Below are 19,869 nucleotides of genomic sequence, written 5' to 3'. Positions count from 1 at the left end.
CCCCCTTGTGGCGCGGCGGGTTAGCCACTGGCCATGTGGCTGTTGCCCATCTGCGATGTGGCTGCTGCCACCGGGAACTCGTGCTTTCACAGCCGAGGAGCCACATGCAGCTAGAGTGCGGGACAGAGAGGAGCCTGGAGACGTGTGCATGTACCGACTAGCAATCTCAGAGCTGCCCGTGGGCATGAGGTCCTCGAAAAATGTGCAGAACATGTGTACTATGAAAAAAACTGTATGTGGATTTGAAAAATATTTGCATGAAAATAAATAAATTCATAGGGCCAGAGGGTGGCTCAGTGGTTACAACTGGACCTATGGGTGAGGGGCCGGGGATCAAGTCCCAGAGTCTCCCTCTAAACACACCAGAAGTGTGAGCTCAGTCAGGCTGCTGGGACAGGGGGTCACAGCGTAAGAACCCTGGTGGGGGTGTTTGTTTTCTCATTCTCTCTGTTTCTTTCTTATGGAATAAAGAAACAAATAAGCTTTGAAAAAACCAACTTGGACTTTAACTCCATTTGTCCGGGAGCTTTGTGAAGTCCCCTTGTATTCGCCTTTGTGGGTGGATAGGCCCCTCCCAGTTCTGTCCTTAGGGTTCTATCCCACAAAAAGGAATCCCGTTAATAGATCAAAAACATCATCATAGCCAGAGAGTGGACAAAACAAAGCTTTATTTGAACTCCCCTGCAAGCCCTTTGAGGCCCTGACCACCACCCGGCTGATCTCAGCAACATGGACGCCTAAGCCATTTCATGAATAGCACGGCAGCCATGGCGCCAGGTCCCCACGTGGCCTGTGTTGCTAAGCCTGTAAGAGAAGCCCCTCCCACAGTGTATGTGCAGCCCAGGCCACGTGCTGGTTGTCATGGCATGCTCTCCTGGCCACTCGCAAGGCCAGCACAACCGTGGCCCTGAGCACCACTCAGCACCCAGACACTGGCTGGACACCCCCTATATAGCCACAAGGCATGGTGGGACAAAGGACAACCTTCCCTGCCCTCAAGGACCCAGCTCACCACAGCCTTCCCCTGTCCCACACTCTCACATGCTTAGCTACACAATACACACTGGGTGACCTCATCAACTGCAACTTCTGGCTCATGTCCAGAGGACTTAAGGTGCATCTCAAAGGAGAGCCAGTGGGCCAGAGCTGCCAGCTCAGCACCCGGCCTCCCTGGTTCTTAACTGCCCAGCCACGGAGTGAGGGGCAGGCAGACTCAGCGAGGACCAGGTCTGGTCAAACTCGGGCTCTAACTAGCCACCAGTATTTCCCCCAGCTTCGCTGAACAGCCATATATTTGGGACATGCTGACCTCCTACTGAGAGATGCAGAGGGCGGGGGAGGGGTGGGGGTGTTTCCGGACCTCAGCTTGGAGACACGGGTTGGACTGGAGTAGCTTCGAACTTTTAGTTCCAAAGGTCAGAAGGTCATCCCATCGCTTAGGGGTTCATTCCATTCTGCATGGACAGACACAGAGTGGCAGGCACAGCCAGGGCTCTGCCGGCTTGTGGGCCTCAGAGCCCTGTGCTGAGGTGGAGAACTGATGGCCCCAGTGCAGACTACAGCTCACGGACAGTCGCTAAAGGTGCCCTCGGCCCTTAGCACATTGCTCCAGCAGGGAGGGAACAAAAGGCGAGACTGACGGAGCGCTACTGTGAGTGCACACGAGGGCATCCACACACTACAATGAAGGCTCACACATGGCTCTCCCCAAATACAAAAGTATAAAAATAAAATCTCTGCCTTGTGTATCTGGAAGCATCTGGAGGCAACATGATTGCGTCTACGTCCAAGTTCTCTGAGCAGGCATGCTCAGCAGGCCCTCACCTTCCTGGGCTGTCTGGGGAGCAGAGACAGAGGTGACAGGACTCCGTCCCGGAAGCCAAACCCAGGACAAGACCAGCACACCCCAGCGGCATCTGGTGGCACGGGCTGCAGGGTCTCCAGCAGGAGAGGGAGGTTGAGCCTGACTGCACGTTCACATTCAGGGTGGTGCTGGGCAGTGCTGGGAGCGGGTACTCCTGGGACACTCAGCTAGCCAGCCCCAGGCTGTGCTCCGAGGACAAGCCAGGGGCCGGGCGCCAACTCAGGCCGAGCCCGGGCACAGTGCGCCTTCTCACTTAGCAACGCCCCCTTTGTCCTTGTGCTTCTGGTAGGCGCCCAGGATCTCCGTGATGACACTGGGGTCCTCTAGGGTGGTGGTGTCCCCCAGGTCCTGGGCTTTGCCTGTGATGATCTTCCTTAGCAGCCGCCGCATTACTTTTCCAGACCGCGTTTTCGGCAGACGTTTCACCACCTGGCGAGGGACAGGCATAGCATCAGCATTTGGGGCGACACACCAGCGTCTATGCCCACTTCCGACCGCACTGAGAGATAAGGGCTCTGTGCAGGGCACCTCTGGCTGGGGACTCCAGCCAGATGATGAGTGGGGCCTTGCCCTGGAACGTGGTGGGCGCCCCAGCCCCCAGCTATATCCTCCTGCAGCTGCAATCAACCCTAAGGGCAGGACCCCCACGAGCCGGTCCTCTCTGAAGCTCTCCACAGGCAGGGCCTGCAGGGCCGGCTCGCCCCATGCCTTGATTGTCCCCCAGCTATACCACGCAGCATCCCAGGTGGTTCTGGTCTTGCATAAGAACTCAGGAGAACGAGCTTGTCTCTCTGTGTCTAAAAATTAACGTTCAGCATTTTTTTTTTTTTTTGGAGAGATTTTTTTTTTGCTATAGGGCGCGTGCGCTCGCCAGACAGACAGAGAGAGACATAGAGACAGAAAGCGAGAAATCACCCCCCAGGGGGGATGGTCACGCTGCAATCCCTTCTCCTCCATTCTCCTCTCGGGATCTTGGGCACGCACGCACACGTGCCCGGCGTGAGTTTTAAGCCACCGGGTCCAGGACGCGAACCGCGGTCGACTACGTGGGAGGCCAGCGACATAGCCATTACGCTAACTGCTGGTTCCCTAACGTTCAGCATTTTCAGGCACCTATGGCCATTTGATGAGAATGGCAATTCCAAGCCACGTGTGCAGCCCAGTGACTCTTCAGATTGTTCAGCTCCCCTCAGGGACGTTCGGGACCCTGAGACTGGTCATGAGCCAACAGTGACTGCAGCACTAAGTGAGGCTGGGGCCCGCCGGTCTGAGCTCCACTGCCCCAGCCCGGAAGGCTGTAGCGAATGGTAGTGAGGAAGGATGGCAAAGCCACAGGGAGGGCTCGGTCCCCACCAGATTCAGCCCTCAGGAGGAGGCCTGGGTCTCCCTGGCTGGCACCAGGAGTTGGATTCAGAAACCACAAGACCATGGCCAGACAGTGGCACCTGGGTAACAACGCTCATGGTGCTGACCCCAAGGAAGGTTCCAGGCTTGTGCCTAGAGACAGCCCTGTACACGCTGGGACACATGTCCCTGATCCAGGGCAACTGAGAGTGGGGGTGGATCAGAGTGTCAAGATCGAGTCGGGGATGATGTCTGTTTGTCTCTGGCTCTTTCTCTCTGCGGGTCTCTCTCAAACATGGAAGAAAGACAGAAGACCTTTATCAGATTATTCTCCCAAAATGATCAGAGAAATTGCATGGAGCCAGTCAATTTCACATCTTCAGTCGCTTTACATCCATATACAACTGGCTTTGCATCCCAATTTCTCCTCCGTTATTCTCTTTGCGTTCCACTTCCTTCTTCCCCGTTCCTTTTACATCCCATTTCCCCTTCCCCCATTCTCTGCCCTTCAAAAGAATAAACCTGAGGCTGGTTATGGTCGCAATTTCTCCATCAGAGAAGTTGTGCCCACTCAATCCTCGCTTTTCGATAACTGTGTGTCTTTGTGTGTTTTGTTATTGTGTCTATTTCTAATCCGCAGCCCTCCCCACTCAAAATCGTGTTCATGCTGAGCTGGCCTCAGCACCTGGGCACTCTCCACATGTCCAACAGAAACCCCTTCTTCCCTTCTCCGCCCCCTGTTCAGTAACTAGCTTCCTCAGCCAGCACCGAGAGGGTGGACGCCTGCCCAGAACAGCTCCCGACCAGGAGTGGGAGCCCAGGCGCCATCTCCCTCACCCTACAACACAGCAACCACCTTCACCTCCCACCCAGGAAAAGCCCAACAGCCCAACAGCTAGTGCTGGCTCTGAGCTGGCTCCAAGAACAAACATGCTCCCGAAGGATCTCATGGCTGACAGTGTGGGAGGCGGGGAGGAGGCTCAGAGAGCTGCGGCTGCAGGCGCTCACCAGGATCTGGTCAGGCACGGCGTATTTGGCGATCTTGGTGGCCACCATGGACTTGAGCTCCTTCTTCACCACGTCGGGGTCACCCGTGTCGTCTTTCAGCACGATGAAGGCAAACGCGGCTGGAAGAAAGTGCAGGAGGGGCATGTTAGATCGTGGACCCTTCCCCAGGCGGAGCCAGACCCAGATCTGAAGGCGGCGAACATCACGTGGGTCAGCCCACGGCAGCGGCTTGTCCCGTGGTGGCCCTGCACATGCACTCCATGCTGTGCAAAGTGGAAGACATTCTCTTTTCATAAAGGTTTTTGACAAAGGGTACATGCACTTGTGGAAGAGAGTGAAAGAGAGAGAGAGTGAGAAATCACCCCTGGCGGGGGCGGGGGGGCACACCACAATCCACTCTCTGTTCTCCTGAGATCTTGGGTACGCATGCTCACATGCCTGGCATGAGTTTCAAGCCACCAAGCCTGGGACTCGAACCGCCATCACCCAAGTGAGAGCCCAGTGACCCAGGGGCTACACCACCTGCTGGCCCCAAGTAGAAGAAATTCTAACAGCTCCACACACATCCCCAGGGTGGTTGGGTGAGGTCTGAGCTCAGCATCATGGCTCTGGCACTGACAGATCTCCATGACTGGGACATGTGACCCGACCTTTCAGTTCACTTGTCCGTTAAGTAACATGTGGGCACTCACACATGGGCCCCTGTGTCCTGTGTGGTGCCACTCCTGCTGTGGCGATCTGAATGTGGAATGACTCAGATGTGGCTCCTGCCCTGGAGCCAGGTCTCCGCCGTTCAGCAGCACAGGTGTGGGCTACACAGCAGGGACAGTCCACCTGCACCGGGGTTCGCACCGAGCTGAACCTAGGTCTTGTTTTTGACACCCTGGGTGCTCCAGAAAGGGTGTGAAGCAGGGCCCCTGCGATGCCATTGACGTAATTTTAGTGTTCTCTATGAGAGCAGTCACTTGTCCCAGCACCATCTTTGAGGTTTATTTACTTATTTATTCTGTGAGTGAGAGGCAGATGCATGTGCCTGGTGTGCTCAGGGAGGTCTCAGGATGCAAACTGGGAACCTCCCGTGTAGGTTAGTCTTGGACTGCTGCACAACATCCGACCCCAGCACCAGGTCTAACAGTATGTCCTCCCCATGGACCTACGCAGCACCCACTCCCCTACACAGTCTGCCACGTGCAGCTCTCCTGGCAGTGCCCCCAGATCACTCATGCCCCATCCCAGTACCTTGTTCTCTGACATGTATCACAGAGCACACCGTGTCACTCTGTGGACTGTGCCTCTTGTGCAGGGCCTGTCTGTCCCCTCTACCTTGAGCCCTCCAGTAGGTGGCTTCACGACAGCAGGTACTTTTGTCTGTTTCACTCACTGCCGTGTGCTCAGCATCTAGAACCATGCCTTGAACATGGTAGGTGCCAACTAACACACCTGGAACACAGCAAGAGCTCAACTAGCATGGCAGGTGTCAATTCACACACCTGGAACACAGAAGGTGCTCAACTCACACCTGGAATACGATAGGTCCTCAACTCACATCTGGAACACAGTAGGTGCTCAGCTAACACACCTGGAACATGGTAGGTTCTCAACTAACACACCTGAAACACAGCAGGTGTTGAGTAACACACCTAGAACATGGTAGGTGCTCAACTAACACACCTGGAACATGATGGTTGCTCAGTTAATACACCTGGAACACGGTAGGTGCTCAACTAACACACCTGGAACACAGTGGGTGCTCAACTCACACACCTGGAACACGGGAGCTGTTCAACTAACATACCTAGAACACTGTAGGGGCTAAACGAACACAACTGGAACACAGTAGGTGCACAACTAACACACCTGGAACATGGTAGGTGCTCAACTGACACACCTGGAACATGGTAGGTGCTCAACTGACACACCTGGAACACGATTGGTGCTCAACTCACACCTGGAATATGGTAGGTACTCAACTCACACACCTGGAACACGGTAGGTGCTCAGCTCACACCTGGAATATGGTAGGTACTCAACTCACACACCTAGAACACAGTAGATGCTCAGCTAACATACCTGGAACATAGTAGGTGCTCAACTAACACACCTGAAACACAGGAGGTGCTCAACTAACACACCTGGCACACAGTAGGTGTCAACTAACACACCTAGAACCTGGTAGGTGCTCAACTAACATACCTGGAACACGGTAGGTGTCAACTAATGTGTTAGATGCATCCATGATTGTTTGCTGAACAAGCTTCATTCTGTACAGCCCTATAGCCTTTGCCTGAAAGACCTCCCGTCACTCCCTGGAAAACTCCTATTCACCCCTCAAGTCTCAGTTTAACCACTTTATACTATGTGAAGCCTTTCTTGACCCTGTACCTGAATCCAGTTAAGGCACTTGCTATGTGGAAACGGGTTCCCCACTTCCCCATGCCAACAGGCTGTGAGATCTTTAAGGGAAAGAACCGTTTTTTTCATCTTGGCTGGTGTGATAGAATTGAAAGTGGGTCTGAACTGTTCCTGTGGAAAAAAAGCCAGTTGGGGGAATAGCAGATGGTGTAATGGTTACATTGCTGGGCTGGACTCCCACATAGTCAACTGCAGTTCGAGTCCCAGATCTGGTGACATCAAACTCATGCCAGGCACATGTGTGTGCATGCCCAAAATCCTGAGGAGAATGTAGAAGGGATTGCAGCACGCTCATCAACCCAAGGGGTTATTTCTCGCTTTCTGTCTCTCTCTCTGTCTCTCCAGCAAGTGCATGCACCCTATAGCAAAAATATCTCTGAAAGAAAATTTTTTAAAAAGCCAGCTAGGCACCAGGAGGAGGTGTGCGAGGCTCGGGACACCAAAGATGATGCCACCCCCCACCTCCGCCTACTGCAACCTGGCCCCTGACAGCCCTTTCCACACCCTGGCTGCCCAGTAGAGGGACAGCAGCCTCCTTGGCATTCTTTTCACAGCACCTGAGAACACTATTTCTTTTTGAAGGTTTTTCACCATAGTGCATGTATACTCACTAGAGAGAGACAGAGAGGGAAACTGAGAAAGCATCCCCCCCGGGGGGTGGCCACACTGAAATCCCTTCTCTTCCATTCTCCTCTTGGGGTTTTAGGCAGGTACACACACACGCCTGACGTGATTTTTAAGCCACCAGGTCTAGGACTCGAACCACGTTAGCCATATGGGAGTCCAGTACCTTAATCACTACACCATACTTTTTTAAAAGCACTTAAATAAATCTTAAGCTTCACAATGGGTTGATTTAAAGACAGTGTGTAAGTGATGGAAAAGCTGCATGCAGGTGTGCAGGCAGGCAAGTGTCATTCGGGAGGCCGACACAGGGCACTGCAGCAGCAAGAGCTGCCACCAGCAACCTGACCCCTGGGCAGAGCAGGAGGGTCAGCCTATGCAGCTCCTGCAGAAGGTCATGCTGGGTCAGGCCAGGCTGCCACTGTGGACCATTATAACACTCAGGCCCTCCTGACCTGCCCAGGCCCGGCCACTCAGAAGCTGAAGACTTTGGAACCAAGCATGTCCTTGGCAAAAGCCATTGTGCCCACTTGCTCTGCATGCCCTGGTGTGTCACTGTGCCATGGGGATCACAGGCCCAAGCTGGCAGGCCCATGGTAGCATGCCGGCCTGGCAGTTCAGAGCAGCACGGGGCTGTGACTGAGCATGTGGGCCAGGAGGGCACCTGGGCTGGACATTTTGTTACATACTCCCCATAACCGGGCTTGGACAGGGTCCCAGTCAGACACATTGTGGACAGAGGGGAACATTGTGGACAGAGGGGCCCCCACGCTCAACTGGGGGCCACCAGGTCATGGCCGCTCACGTATGCCTGTCCTGACAAGGACCAGGAACTGAGCAGTCCAGAGACCCCACCCTGCCTGATACGCACGAGGTTTGGCCTCCTCACCCAAAATCCCCACCTAGGTAAGAAGGAAGCCAACAGCCCGACCCACGTACCCTACTGCCACCCGCCCACCCACGTGCGATCCTCCCACGGAGGGGCCCATGACGGCAGGCCGGGGTGGAAGCTCACCTTCTCCTTTGATGTCGTGGGGGTAGCCGATGACAGCAGTTTCTGGAACTGCAGGGTGGTCAGCCTGTGCACAACAGAGGACAGACCAGCACAATGTGGCAAGCCCCAGGGTGCTCAGGGAGACGCAGAACAACCACCACCCAACTCCGAGACCAACAGGGCACCACCAAGGCAAGAGTAGAGGAGGCCAGCCGCACTCACCATGGCGTCCTCGATCTCCGCGGTCCCCAGCCGGTGGCCGCTGATGTTGATGACATCATCCATCCGCCCCGTGATCTGGTAGTAGCCCTCCTGGGTTCGGTAAGCCCCGTCTCCGGTGAAGTAATAGCCTGCACGGCGAGGAGGCTGAGCACAGGACCCCAGAGCACAGCACCCCACAGTTCATGTCCTTCCTCCAGGGCCCCAGGGCCTAAGCATGCCCTGACCTCACCCTACAGCTAACGCCCTGAAGCCCAGTGCCCGGCCCATTCCTGGCTCACCCTGACCCAGTCACTTCTCTATGTGGCACCACCTGGCCATGAAAGTGACAGCCCAGCAAGCAGGGCAGGTGACGTGGACGCAGCAGAGCACCCCCCCACCCCCCGTGGCCTCAGCACCACACACACTCAGAGAGCAGAGGTGTAAAGCGGCACGTTCATGGAGCTTCCCAAAGGTGCCCACTAGCGTGCCAAGGCCTCTGCACAGCCAGGGGCACCTGCGGTCTGGGCTGGCACGGGTGTGGGTGCATGGTGGCATGAGAGCTCTCTTGGGATGCTTGTCTCTGTCTCCTGTCTCTGTCTCTCAGAAGAAACAAACTTTTAAAAAAAAGTTAAAAAAAAAAAAAAAAAGCAAGTCTCATTTACAAGCTCAAGACTAAACACTGCTGGTTCTGACCAGGCAGAGAAGGCATGCGTGAAAAGCTTCCACCAATGACACAAGCAAACTCAAAAATATGAAAGTAAAGCAAAGAAAGCTCCCAGCCAGCGTGACAGTTCTTGAGGAGGGTTTCTTTACCCTTCTACCCTTCTGTCCTCATGGCCACCAGGCTGCCCAGCCCAGAGCTTCGAGCTCTCACTAGCCTTGTGGGCTTACTCCCAGCTCTCGGATGAGGACAGTCAGCGAGGTAGAGTTGGGGAGTGGCTGCATTCAAGCTTGTGCCCCCAGAGTGCCCATGCTTGCCCCGCACTATTCAGCACTCACAGTCACGGTGACACAAACATCTGAGGCTGTGACCCCGGCAGTCCACGAGGAAGGCACAAGGGGACCAGCTGGGCCCTCTCACCTGGATACGCCTTGAAGTAGGCATCGACGAATCTCTGGTGGTCACCATAGATGGTCCTGGCCATGCCTGGCCAGGCCTGGGAGAGGCACAGGGCCCCGGAGACATCACGGCCCTCCATTACATTTCCCTGCAGCCCCAGGGAGACACGTGGGAGAGAAAGGCAGGATATGGGTGAGGGACAAAGACTGGCAGGCAGCGTCGTTCTCACTGCTGGGCTGGGACAGAAAAATGGCATGCAGTGCCCCAAATGGAGCCACCCAGAGCTTTCTCCTCTGCGAGGAGACAGCCTCCCGAGGGCTCTGAGGAGGACCCTGGTGGCCTGCAGGACCAGATACCTACCTGCAGGGACACGCAATGGATGTTTTACGCCTACCTGGGAAGGATATGCTAACACAGCTGGCTGAAACCGGTTGGAGTCAAGATGGTGGGAAGAATGAACACTACCCAGCCCCGAAGTCCATTATACTCCATTATAATGTGTTAGCATGTAAGGGTCTGCACCCTGGGGGGAGAGACATGCCTTGCTGGGCACACTTTGAACCATGTGCAAAAGCTCACCTGCACAACGGAGTTGTTTTGACTCACCCCCTACGGCCTCCATTTCTCCAAGTCCCTGTGCATAATCCACCCACATTTAACATCTCAGTCGGGGATGAGGCCTGGGACACCAGCACTCAGGGCTGCTCCCCCTGTCTTTTCTCTCCCCAGAGCAGCCCTCCACTGTCTCCCCGTACACTCCACTTGTCTCACTCACTGGCTCGCTCTCGCACAAAACCACCAACTGCCCAGCCCAGAGCCAAAAGGTCACGTGCTGCATCGGTGGGCTCGGCCCGGGTCACACAGCCAGGTATCCAATGCATCTCTCAGACCCGAGAGTCTGCAGTGAACACTGCGTGAGGACACGAGTCCTTCCTCCATGTCCCAGACCCTGAGCACAGGGAGGTGGGCAAGCACGGCGGGCACACGGGGGAGCCCTTACACACCTGCTCGTCCATGAGAATGGGGACGATGCCATAGAAGGGTCTCATGGCCATGCCGGGGAGGATTTCTGCCCCTTCTTCTGAGGGCCTCGGTGCGATGCAGATGCCGCCTGTCTCTGCAGGGAGGGCAAGGAAGAAATACCAACTGGCCCCGGGGCAGCCGCACAGTCATCAGATCATGCTTCTAAAGAGCACAGGACCTGTCTGCTGGGGCTCCCCCGGGGTGGGAGGTGGGGGAGCGCCCCTGTCTGGGGCAAGGAAATGACCAGTCAGACATGGCTCTGTCCCCTGCCCTGCGGAAGTGCAGGCCTCGGGTCCGCTCACCTGTCTGCCACCAGGTGTCCACCAGCGTGCACCGGCTGTCCCCCACCACCTTGTACAGCCACTCCCAGGCCTCTTGGTTGATGGGTTCTCCAACTGAAACCACACAGGAGGGAGACATTAGCAACGTCAAATGAAGCTGAAATCGAAGGGAATCCATTTGTAAGGGAGCACGTGTTTATAATTTTTCTATTCACGGTCATCAGAAAAGCTCACTGCAATGAGGTATTTTTGCCACCGCCAATGTAAAAACGTTAGCAAGGGCCTAGCTGCAGTGGTGCTCACACAGTGCCACTGCCTGGGAGGCTAGAAGCCATGAGGGAGGCCCAGCCTTTGTTTCTGAGCCAATTTGAACACACAAAGGTGGCTGTGCCTGCCTGTAATCCTGGCTCACTGGAGGCTGGGGCAGGAGGATTGTGCCATGGCAACACCCTGTCAAAAATGCCGTTCTCTGGCCCTCTTGGTCTTCCCCTCTCCTCTCTCTCTCTCCCCCTCTCCCCTTCTTTCTCTCTTTCTTTCAAAGGGAAAACGTTGGTAGGGAACCAGCAGTTAGCGTAATGGCTATGTCACTGGACTCCCACGTAGTCGACCGCGGTTCACGTCCCGGACCTGGTGGCTTAGAACTCACGCCAGGCACGTGTGCGTGCATGCCCAAGATCCCAAGAGGAGAATGGAAGAGAAGGGATTGCGGTGTGACCATCCCCCCTGGGGCGTGATTTCTCGCTTTCTGTCTCTATGTCTCTCTCTGTCTGGCTGGCGAGCGCACGCACCCTATAGCGAAAACCTCTCCAAAAAAAAAAAAAAGGGAAAACGTTGGTGAGAATGTGAGAGAAACAAAGTGTTACATACACAGACAGAATGCAATTTAGTAGAACAATTTTGAGGTATAATTTAGATGTTTCCCTTCATATTTGAAAGTACATATACCAATACAACTACTTTGCATGACTATTTGGGGCAGAATATACTGAAGCTAAGGATGTCTACCCTGTTTCCCAAAACTCCTGGCATATAACCCAGGAGCGTGAATATCCAAAGTAGAGCTATACAAAGATGCCCACAGCACCCCTGTCATAGCTGGAAACTGCAAGGGCTCACTAGAGCAGAACAGATGAACAGATTGTGGTATGCTCGCATAATGGAATACTACACAGCAATGAAAAAGCCAATCACGGCAACCCACCCCAACACAGATGAACCTTTGAGTCATGATCAATGGGACTGGCACAAAGAGATAGCACACATCACATGATCCCATCTTCATGAAGTTCCAGAACAGGCAAGCCAGTCCATGGTGGTCATGGTAAAGGGTAACTAACTAGGAAGGAGCAAAGAGTACCTCTGGAGACTAGAAATTTCTATAGCTTATAGCTTGGGACCAGCAGTTAGCGTAATGGCTATGTCGCTGTACTCCCACGTAGTCGACTGTGGTTCGCATCCCGGATCCGGTGGCTTAAAACTCACGCCGGGCGCATGTGCGTGCATGCCCAAGATCCCGAGAAGAGAATAGAGGATAAGGGATTGCAGCATGGCCATCCCCCTGGGGGGTGATTTCTTGCTTTCTGTCTCTCTGTCTAACGAGTGCACGTGCCCTATAGCAAAAAAAAAAAAATCTCAAAAAAAAAAGAAATTTCTATAGCTTGACCTGGATGGGGTTTTCATAGATATAACCATTCCTCCAACTGAACACTTGATGTTTGTAGACATCATTAAATTTTATACCTAATAGAAAAGAAAAAGAAGTGCTTATGCCCTGGGGCCCTGTAACCCGACTTCTCAGTGTCTGCACTAGTGAAATGCCCACCTAGGACTGGTGTCTGACTAGGACTTGCAGCCCAGACACAGTGTTACTGCACTGACCACTCGGCATGGACGTGGGAGGGCCCTGCCAGGACAGCTGTGGACTGGGTTGCTCTGAGCAAGAGGCAACCAGATAAGAGTATTTATTTTAGTTACCCCATCAGCCATCTCTTCATTTGCCTTTCTGCCATGGGATGACAGAGCAAGAAAGTCTATGGGACCAGCAGTTCGCATTATGGCTATGTCACTGGACTCCCATGTAGTTGACTGTGGTTTGAGTCCCGAACCTGGCGGCTTAAACTCACACTGGGCACATGTGCACGCATGCCCAAGATCCCGAGAGGAGAATGAAGGAGAAGGGATTGTGGCGTGGCCATCCCCCCTGGGAGGTGATTTCTCACTTTCTGTCTCTCTGTCTCTCTCTGCCTTTCTGGCGAGTGCATGCACCCTATAGCCAAAACCTCTCCAAAAGAAAGAAAGAAAGAAAGAAAGAAAGAAAGAAAGAAAAAAGAAAGAAAGAAAGAAGGAAGGAAGGAAGGAAGGAAGGAAGGAAGGAAGGAAGGAAGGAAGGAAGGAAGGAAGGAAAGAAGGAAAGAAAGAAGGAAAGAAAAGAAAGAAAGAAGAAAGAAAGAAAGAAAAGAAAGTCCTTGCCAGATGCCACCCTCAGAAGTCTTGGACTTCCCAACCTCCAGAACCATGAGCCAATCAAGTCCTGTTTCTTATTCATTACCCAGTCTCAGGTATCCTTCCAACTGCACAAAACAAACGAAGACAGCACAGTTCAGGAAGAAGTCCAGAACTCTTTCTGAAATGATTTTATGTCGGCCCCCATTTCTGCTCATCTCATGTGGAAATTCAATGAACTTGGTTGGAGAGGCACAAATTGAACCCTAGCCACTAGGCAGGCCTCACCCAGTGAGGCACAGGATAGGATCTGTGACAGTATTTGTGACAGCGGCGCAGGACAGTATCTATGATCTGAGCGCCGAGAGTCCCAGGTCCAGAACGGCCAAGTAAATCCATGACAAAAGACGCAGAAGACTCCTGAGGGAGACTTGGGGTCCTGAGAGGCGGAAGGAGTCATGTGGAGGTGCGGGTAGCCGAGACCAGGACCCTGAGGGCTGTGCAGGGGGTGGGGGCACAGGGTCCCCAATCCAACTGGACGTGGGAGCAGGTGAGGTTTGTCAACTCTGGGTCAACACAGCCTCCCTGTTTACTCTGTGTGACCTTGGGAAAGGCCTGACCGCCCTGCACCTCAGTTTCCTGCTCTGACACAGGAAAACATCAGCGTGTAGTTCTCAGGGCTGACATGAAGATACAGGTACTTAATAAAAATGTGCTCTTATTAATAGTATTCAACCCTCTATATTTTTAATCTAGAAAGTTCTGTGAGAAACTGAAGGGTTTTATTGTCAATGGTAAAATAAGAGCAAAGAGAACAGGGCCCACAGGAGGCGTGGCGGTCAGTGCTGTGAGGCTGGCCCACAGGAGGGTTCTGGGTTCTTGCTGAACCCCTCCCTGAGTACACCATACAGGAGCAAGTCCACGACCGGGGACCCTGCTGGGGTGCTGGCTCGCTCCTACTCTCTTTTCCTCACTCGCTTTCTGTTCCAGTGTGTGTGTCTTTCTCTGCCTCTTGTACTTGTGAAAGAAATACACCGACTTGCTTTTTAAGAGAGATTTTTGCTATAGGGTACCTGCTCTCGCCAGAAAGACAAAAAGCGAGAAATCCACCACCCTCCCAGGGGGAATGGCCACACCACAATCCCTTCTCCTGCATTCTCCTCTCAGGGTTTTGGGCACACACACACATGCACACGTCTGGTGTGTTTCAAGCTACCAGGTCCAGGATTCAAACTGTGCTTGATTACGTGGGAGTCCAGCAACATAACCATTAAGCCATCTGCTGGTCCCAATACACAGACTTTCTAAAGAACCAGAAAGAGGAGAAAGGGGTCACTGATGCTCGCTACATGTCAGGAACTTGGCCTGCTACCCCTCATTCCCGTGTCTCCATGGTAACATTAATGTTTACGTGCTGGTCCTGTTTCATCCTCACCACCCTGTGAGGCTCCGTCCTCTCTTCACACATAGGACTGGGCGGACAGCGCCATCGGGTGCAGCCTCCAACTGTGGCACCCTCAGCCTGCACAGCGGCGGCGCCCCACAGCCTTGCAGTCACTAAGCTCCCTTTTCTAAGGATGGGTCTGGCAGAAGGACACGTACCCATGGTGGCAGCAACCCTGCACGCTTCCTCCATGAGGAGCCACTGAGCAGAGGGAGGGCTCACCCCAGGAGAGGGAGGCAGCCCCACCTCATTTTCCCTGCTGACCATACACGACAAGACCTGTCCAGGCAGAGCTGAGTGTGGCAGGAAACAGCGAGAGAACAGCAGCTGTGACACCTGGGCCATCCCAGCACTGGCACCGAGGATGGGCGTGTGCATGGTCATCTCCGGATACCCACCCTCCCGGTCCAGCACTTCCAAGGGACTTGGCAATAGCTACAAAATCACAAAAGTCTGCAGCGAGGCCAGTGCGCAAGGGCAGGGTGACATTTATTACACAGACTTGGGAATGACCAAAACACCCAACAGTGTTCAGTAAATGGTAGTCACCTACGGAAATCCCACGCAGACGCTCAAGAAGAGGCGTGGCCGTGACTTGCCACGTCGGTAAGTGTTCACAGTGACGTGAGCTCTGTGAGGCCAGGTGGCGATGACAACGGCACCCGCGAGGCGGATTCACATGAGAAAGTTATCAGTTTGCTTCTCACTTCCCCATGCCCGCCGGACACACACTTGCCCACGGCCCACAGCTGGCAGAGGCTGGGTGGACTGTGATGCCGATGTCCCACTGAGGGTGCTGCCCTCCTCTCTCCTTTTGTCTGTTCGTTACTCGTGGAGTAAATGGATAAGTTCATCTGTATCTATTCTATCTATATCTACATAACACAGCTTCAGAACTCAAGCACAGAAGCATTAGAAAAGAAATGTTTAGAATGTACGGCTGGCCCCATGGCATAGTGGTTAAGGGAGCTGGGTTCCACATGGCCAACCACGATCGGAGTTCCAAACCCAGCGGCTTAAAAACACCCTGGGCACATGACAGTGGGTTCCCTAAATCCTAACCAGATAGAGAAATGGAGAAGAAACTATGGTATGACCACACCCCACTGGAGGGTGCTTTCTTTCTCTCTCTCTTTCTCTCTCTCTCTCTTTGTCTCTCTGTCTCTCTCTGGTGAGCATACACACCCTCTGGCAAATTAAAGGAAAATATATTTGGAGGGTCCAGCAAGTGGTGTGGTGATTAAGGTGCTAGACTCTTACATGGCTGACAGTGGTTTGAGTTCCAGACCTAGACGCTTACTTTCTCACTTCCCCTCACCCCTTCCCTCTCTCTCCCTCTCTCGCTCCCTCTCTTTCTCTCAGTCTCTCTCTGGTGAGTGTGTGTGCGTGTGCCCTCAAACAAATTAAAAATAATAATGATAAACTAAATAAATAATTCTTTTTTTTTTAAAGAAATGTTATGTTGTACCCCAGATTGTTAACAGCAGTCGCTCTGGGGAGGGACTTGCAGGTAGGATCTGCTTTCCACAGATCTAGCCTGGCATTGCTTGAACTCCCCACCACACGCAGCTGCATAGCAGCCCAGGGGACACGGCGAAGCCCATCAGGGCTCTGAAGCTGCACAAGGACACCCCGTGCTGCCACGGCGGCCACTCACCTGACCCCAGGGTCCGCAGGGAGGAGCGGTCATACTTCTTTACCCAGGCATCGCCGTATTTCAGCAGCAGCCGGACAGCCGTCGGGGCGCCGTAGAACTGATTGATCTTCAACCTCTGCACCGTCTCCCAGTACCGACCTACAGAAAGGCGCAAGCTCACGTCAGGAGAGCCCACCAAAAGCAACCTATGTTCTGGACTATGTTCAGGGTAGGCAAGATGGGGCCTCCTGTTCACAGCTGCTCTGCAGCAGTCCTCACTACGGCAACTTGCAACCCCTGCAACACCCCCACCCCTGCCCACAGCGTGGCCCCTGGACCTTCAAATTTTGAGCTGAATAAACCTCCACGTATATAAGTTACCCAGACTCCGGTATTTCCTGTTATTAGCAACAGAACACACTAGAATAAATGTGACACGTCCTCGAAGCTATCTCTATTTAACAGAGGTGGCTCCAGGCCATGTACAATGCAGTCTGGCGGGACGGCGCAGGGGGATCAGAAGGCAGCTCTGGGGCCACAGGAGGCCTGGGCTTCCAGGAGGGGCCGGATCTAGTCAGGTGGCTACAGAGCTGAGATGGACCATGCTAAGGGAACAGCACAGGGAAGGCAGCTTCAGGTGGAGAGCAGGAAGGCTGGGGTGGGAGCTCTGGGATGCTAAACGCTGCTGTCGCTGCCTGGTCTTCCTGCAGACTTGGCACCTGGCTCTGGGCCACCCATGGGGCTCAAGGCCATTGCAGTGTCACTCAGCAGCCAATCAACAAGACCGCAGGAGCCACACCCTGCCAGAGCCCAGCCTCCGCCCTCCTGTGAACCTCTCCTCAAGTGCCCTCCCCTGCCTCCCAGCACCAAATCCCAAACAGGGCTCAGAGTCCTCACCAGCATCGGGGTAAACTGGGGTGCTCTCGAAAAGGATGCTGGTGGCTCCATTGCAGAGGGGCCCATAGACCACATAGCTGTGTCCTGTGATCCAGCCGATGTCAGCCACACATCCGAACACGTCACCAGGCTGGTAGTCAAACACGAGCTGCAGGCACAGGTCGGGGTGTCAGGAGCTTATCTTCCAGCCCACCTGCTCCACTTGTCACCAGGAAACAGGTACAAGCTCGGCCGTCCACAGCAGGACGACAGTGCACCACGAAGAGCACACATAGCGCACAGCAGCGACGAGAGAACCTGCGGCCCTCACAACCTGGATACCCCACCCCCCACAGATGTGAGTGTGCAAGGGAGCCCAGACACGAGAGTGAACACTGCGTGTGCCCACGTGAAGAAGCCCAAGATGATGAGGGTCAGGCCGGGGTATGCAAGACCCTTCCAGGCTGGAGACACCCCCTGTGCCGACACAGGTGGCGGCCACACGTATGCACACAGCTACAACTTCATCTAGTGTCGTGGGTGCTTTACTGCATTAACTCCTGCCACAAATTTTTTTTTTTTTGGAGAGGTTTTTGCTATAGGGCGTGTGCACTTGCCAGAAAGACAGAGAGAGACAGAGAGACAGAAAGCGAGAAATCAACCCCAGGGGGGATGGTCACGCCACAATCTCTTCTCCTCCATTCTCCTCTCGGGATCTTGAGCACGCATGCACACATGCCCGGCGTGAGTTTAAGCCACCGGGTCCGGGACGCGAACCGCGGTCGACTACATGGGAGTCCAGCTACATAGCCATTACGCTAACTGCTGGTTCCCCTGCCACAATTTTTTAAATCCTTTAAAAATTGCAAAAAAAAAAAAAAATTAAAGTAAAAAAGGCCAAGAATTGGAATCAGCAGATGGTGTAATGGTTACATTGCTGGACTCCCATATAGTCGACCGCAGTTCAAGTCCCAGACCAGGTTGCTTTAAACTCATGCCGGGTGTATGTGTGTGCATGCCCAAAATCCTGAAGGGAGAGTGGAGGAGAAGGGATTGCAGCATGGCTACCTCCCCAGGGGGTGATTTATCATTTTCTATCTCTCTGTCTCTCTGGCAAGCGCACGCATTCTATAGTAAAAATCTCTCTTTAAAAAAAAAAAAAAGAGCCAAGAATTGCACGAAACATCATAAACTCAGAGCACAAGAGGACAGATGTGGACTTCTCGTTCTTTCTTGCCAAAGGGTCCAAGCAGAGCCTGATCCCATCTCAGGACTCAGCTGTCCACTTGTGGGAAACACAGAAGACAGAGGGACAGTTGGTGCAGGATAGGAGGGACAGAGGCTATGCATGACCACAGACCGAGTGCAAGGAAATGAAGTGGGTGGAGGTTAAAAGGATTTAAAAGATCTATTGAAAATATCTTAATGGGCGACAGCAAGCTATGGCGTCCAGAGATATGACAAAACCATGAAAAGAAAAACCCAGGGCAGTGGCGCAGTGAGTCAGGCCATGAGGAGGGGACTCCCGTCAGACAGCCATGGAAGGGCTTCTGCGGTCTGGCAGGATTCCATTTCTTGACCAAAGTGGCATTTGTCTCACAATAATTTATTGAGCCACACATATGATTTGGGTGGCTTTCTGTATTCCAAAAAAGGCTTTTTGAAGGTCTTCAGGTCAGAGGCCACAGTGTACTGCTGTGGCAGACAGGGGTCAGACTAGCCCGTTTCCAGACAGTATCTGGGGGGCCGAGAAGGCCAGGGCCCAGGAGAGCTCCTGCAGGAAGAATGCGCGTTCCCCGCGCTGGCCAGTCGGCACACCCACACCCAGAGCCCGCAGCACGCAGGGGCTGAAAGGACTGGTAATGCGCGCGGGCCGACGCTGCCCAGTCTGTCATGGGGCTGGAGATTTTCTGCCTGCTCCTCGTGGAGGGAGCACAGGTACCAGGGGCCAGTCATTCTCCACCGAACCCAGAGACCAGCCAACACCCCATTTCGTCACGTACCTCAAAACCTACTCACACCCCAGCGCCCCTTCTGACTACTGTCCTTTTCCTTGCAGAAATTAACAGCCTGAACACCCTCTCCATGAGCATGCACACCTGTGTGCACATGTTAACAGACATACATGATCACATATGTGCATGTAGACACAGGCAAACAGCCACTCCCCACACCACGCAGAGGCACACACGTGCACATGCACATGCAGGAAGATCCCAGTGACTGTGACAAGGGCACCAATGGCCACTGTACCGAGTACTGCACACGCACTGTCACCTGAGCTGTAGGGCAGGACCCACTGTGGGCTGGTCACCCCGTCTCCCAGGCAAGGACACAGACACTGGGAGCTGGGCTGGGGCACCTGGCTGGGGCCCACAGTCATCGGAACTGTTCCTTCCAGGGCTTCTTTCCCAGGAAGGGCAGACTGAGCAGCTGCCCTGGTCTGTGGACAAGCAGGCCTCCTTGCCCCCAAAGCCTGGCCCTCGATCCCAAACAAGCGGGAAGACACCCCCTTCCCTTTCCAGGACCACAGTCACTTTCTGCTCACATTTAGTTTTATCTCTAGAAGCCTGAAAGTTTCTATTCCTGATACTCAAAAAAAAAAAAAAAAAAAAAGAATTGGAAAAAAACCCCAAGGCAAACTCCCCCCCCACAAATTT

The 19,869-nt window shown here is 53.8% G+C and overlaps 1 protein-coding gene across 1 annotated transcript in view; it reads right to left on the bottom strand.

Annotated features, from left to right (window-relative positions):
- Nucleotides 1-650: 650 nt before the first annotated feature.
- The window catches only part of ACSS1 (acyl-CoA synthetase short chain family member 1), a gene marked incomplete at its 5' end in the record, with an annotated part of 64,095 nt that continues 44,876 nt past the window's right edge, over nt 651-19,869 (bottom strand). Inside the window, 9 exon segments of the mRNA XM_014582174.1 lie at nt 651-2,293; nt 4,217-4,335; nt 8,268-8,331; nt 8,469-8,596; nt 9,529-9,655; nt 10,512-10,624; nt 10,833-10,925; nt 16,355-16,492; nt 17,231-17,378. Coding sequence (XP_014437660.1) covers nt 2,114-2,293; nt 4,217-4,335; nt 8,268-8,331; nt 8,469-8,596; nt 9,529-9,655; nt 10,512-10,624; nt 10,833-10,925; nt 16,355-16,492; nt 17,231-17,378 — 1,110 coding nt within the window.

Source organism: Tupaia chinensis, unplaced genomic scaffold, assembly GCF_000334495.1.
Source record: "Tupaia chinensis unplaced genomic scaffold, TupChi_1.0 Scaffold142716_1, whole genome shotgun sequence".
Classification (NCBI taxonomy): Eukaryota; Metazoa; Chordata; class Mammalia; order Scandentia; family Tupaiidae; genus Tupaia; species Tupaia belangeri.
Note: the sequence above shows the minus strand (reverse complement) of the source record. Positions and strands in the feature narration are given on the sequence as shown.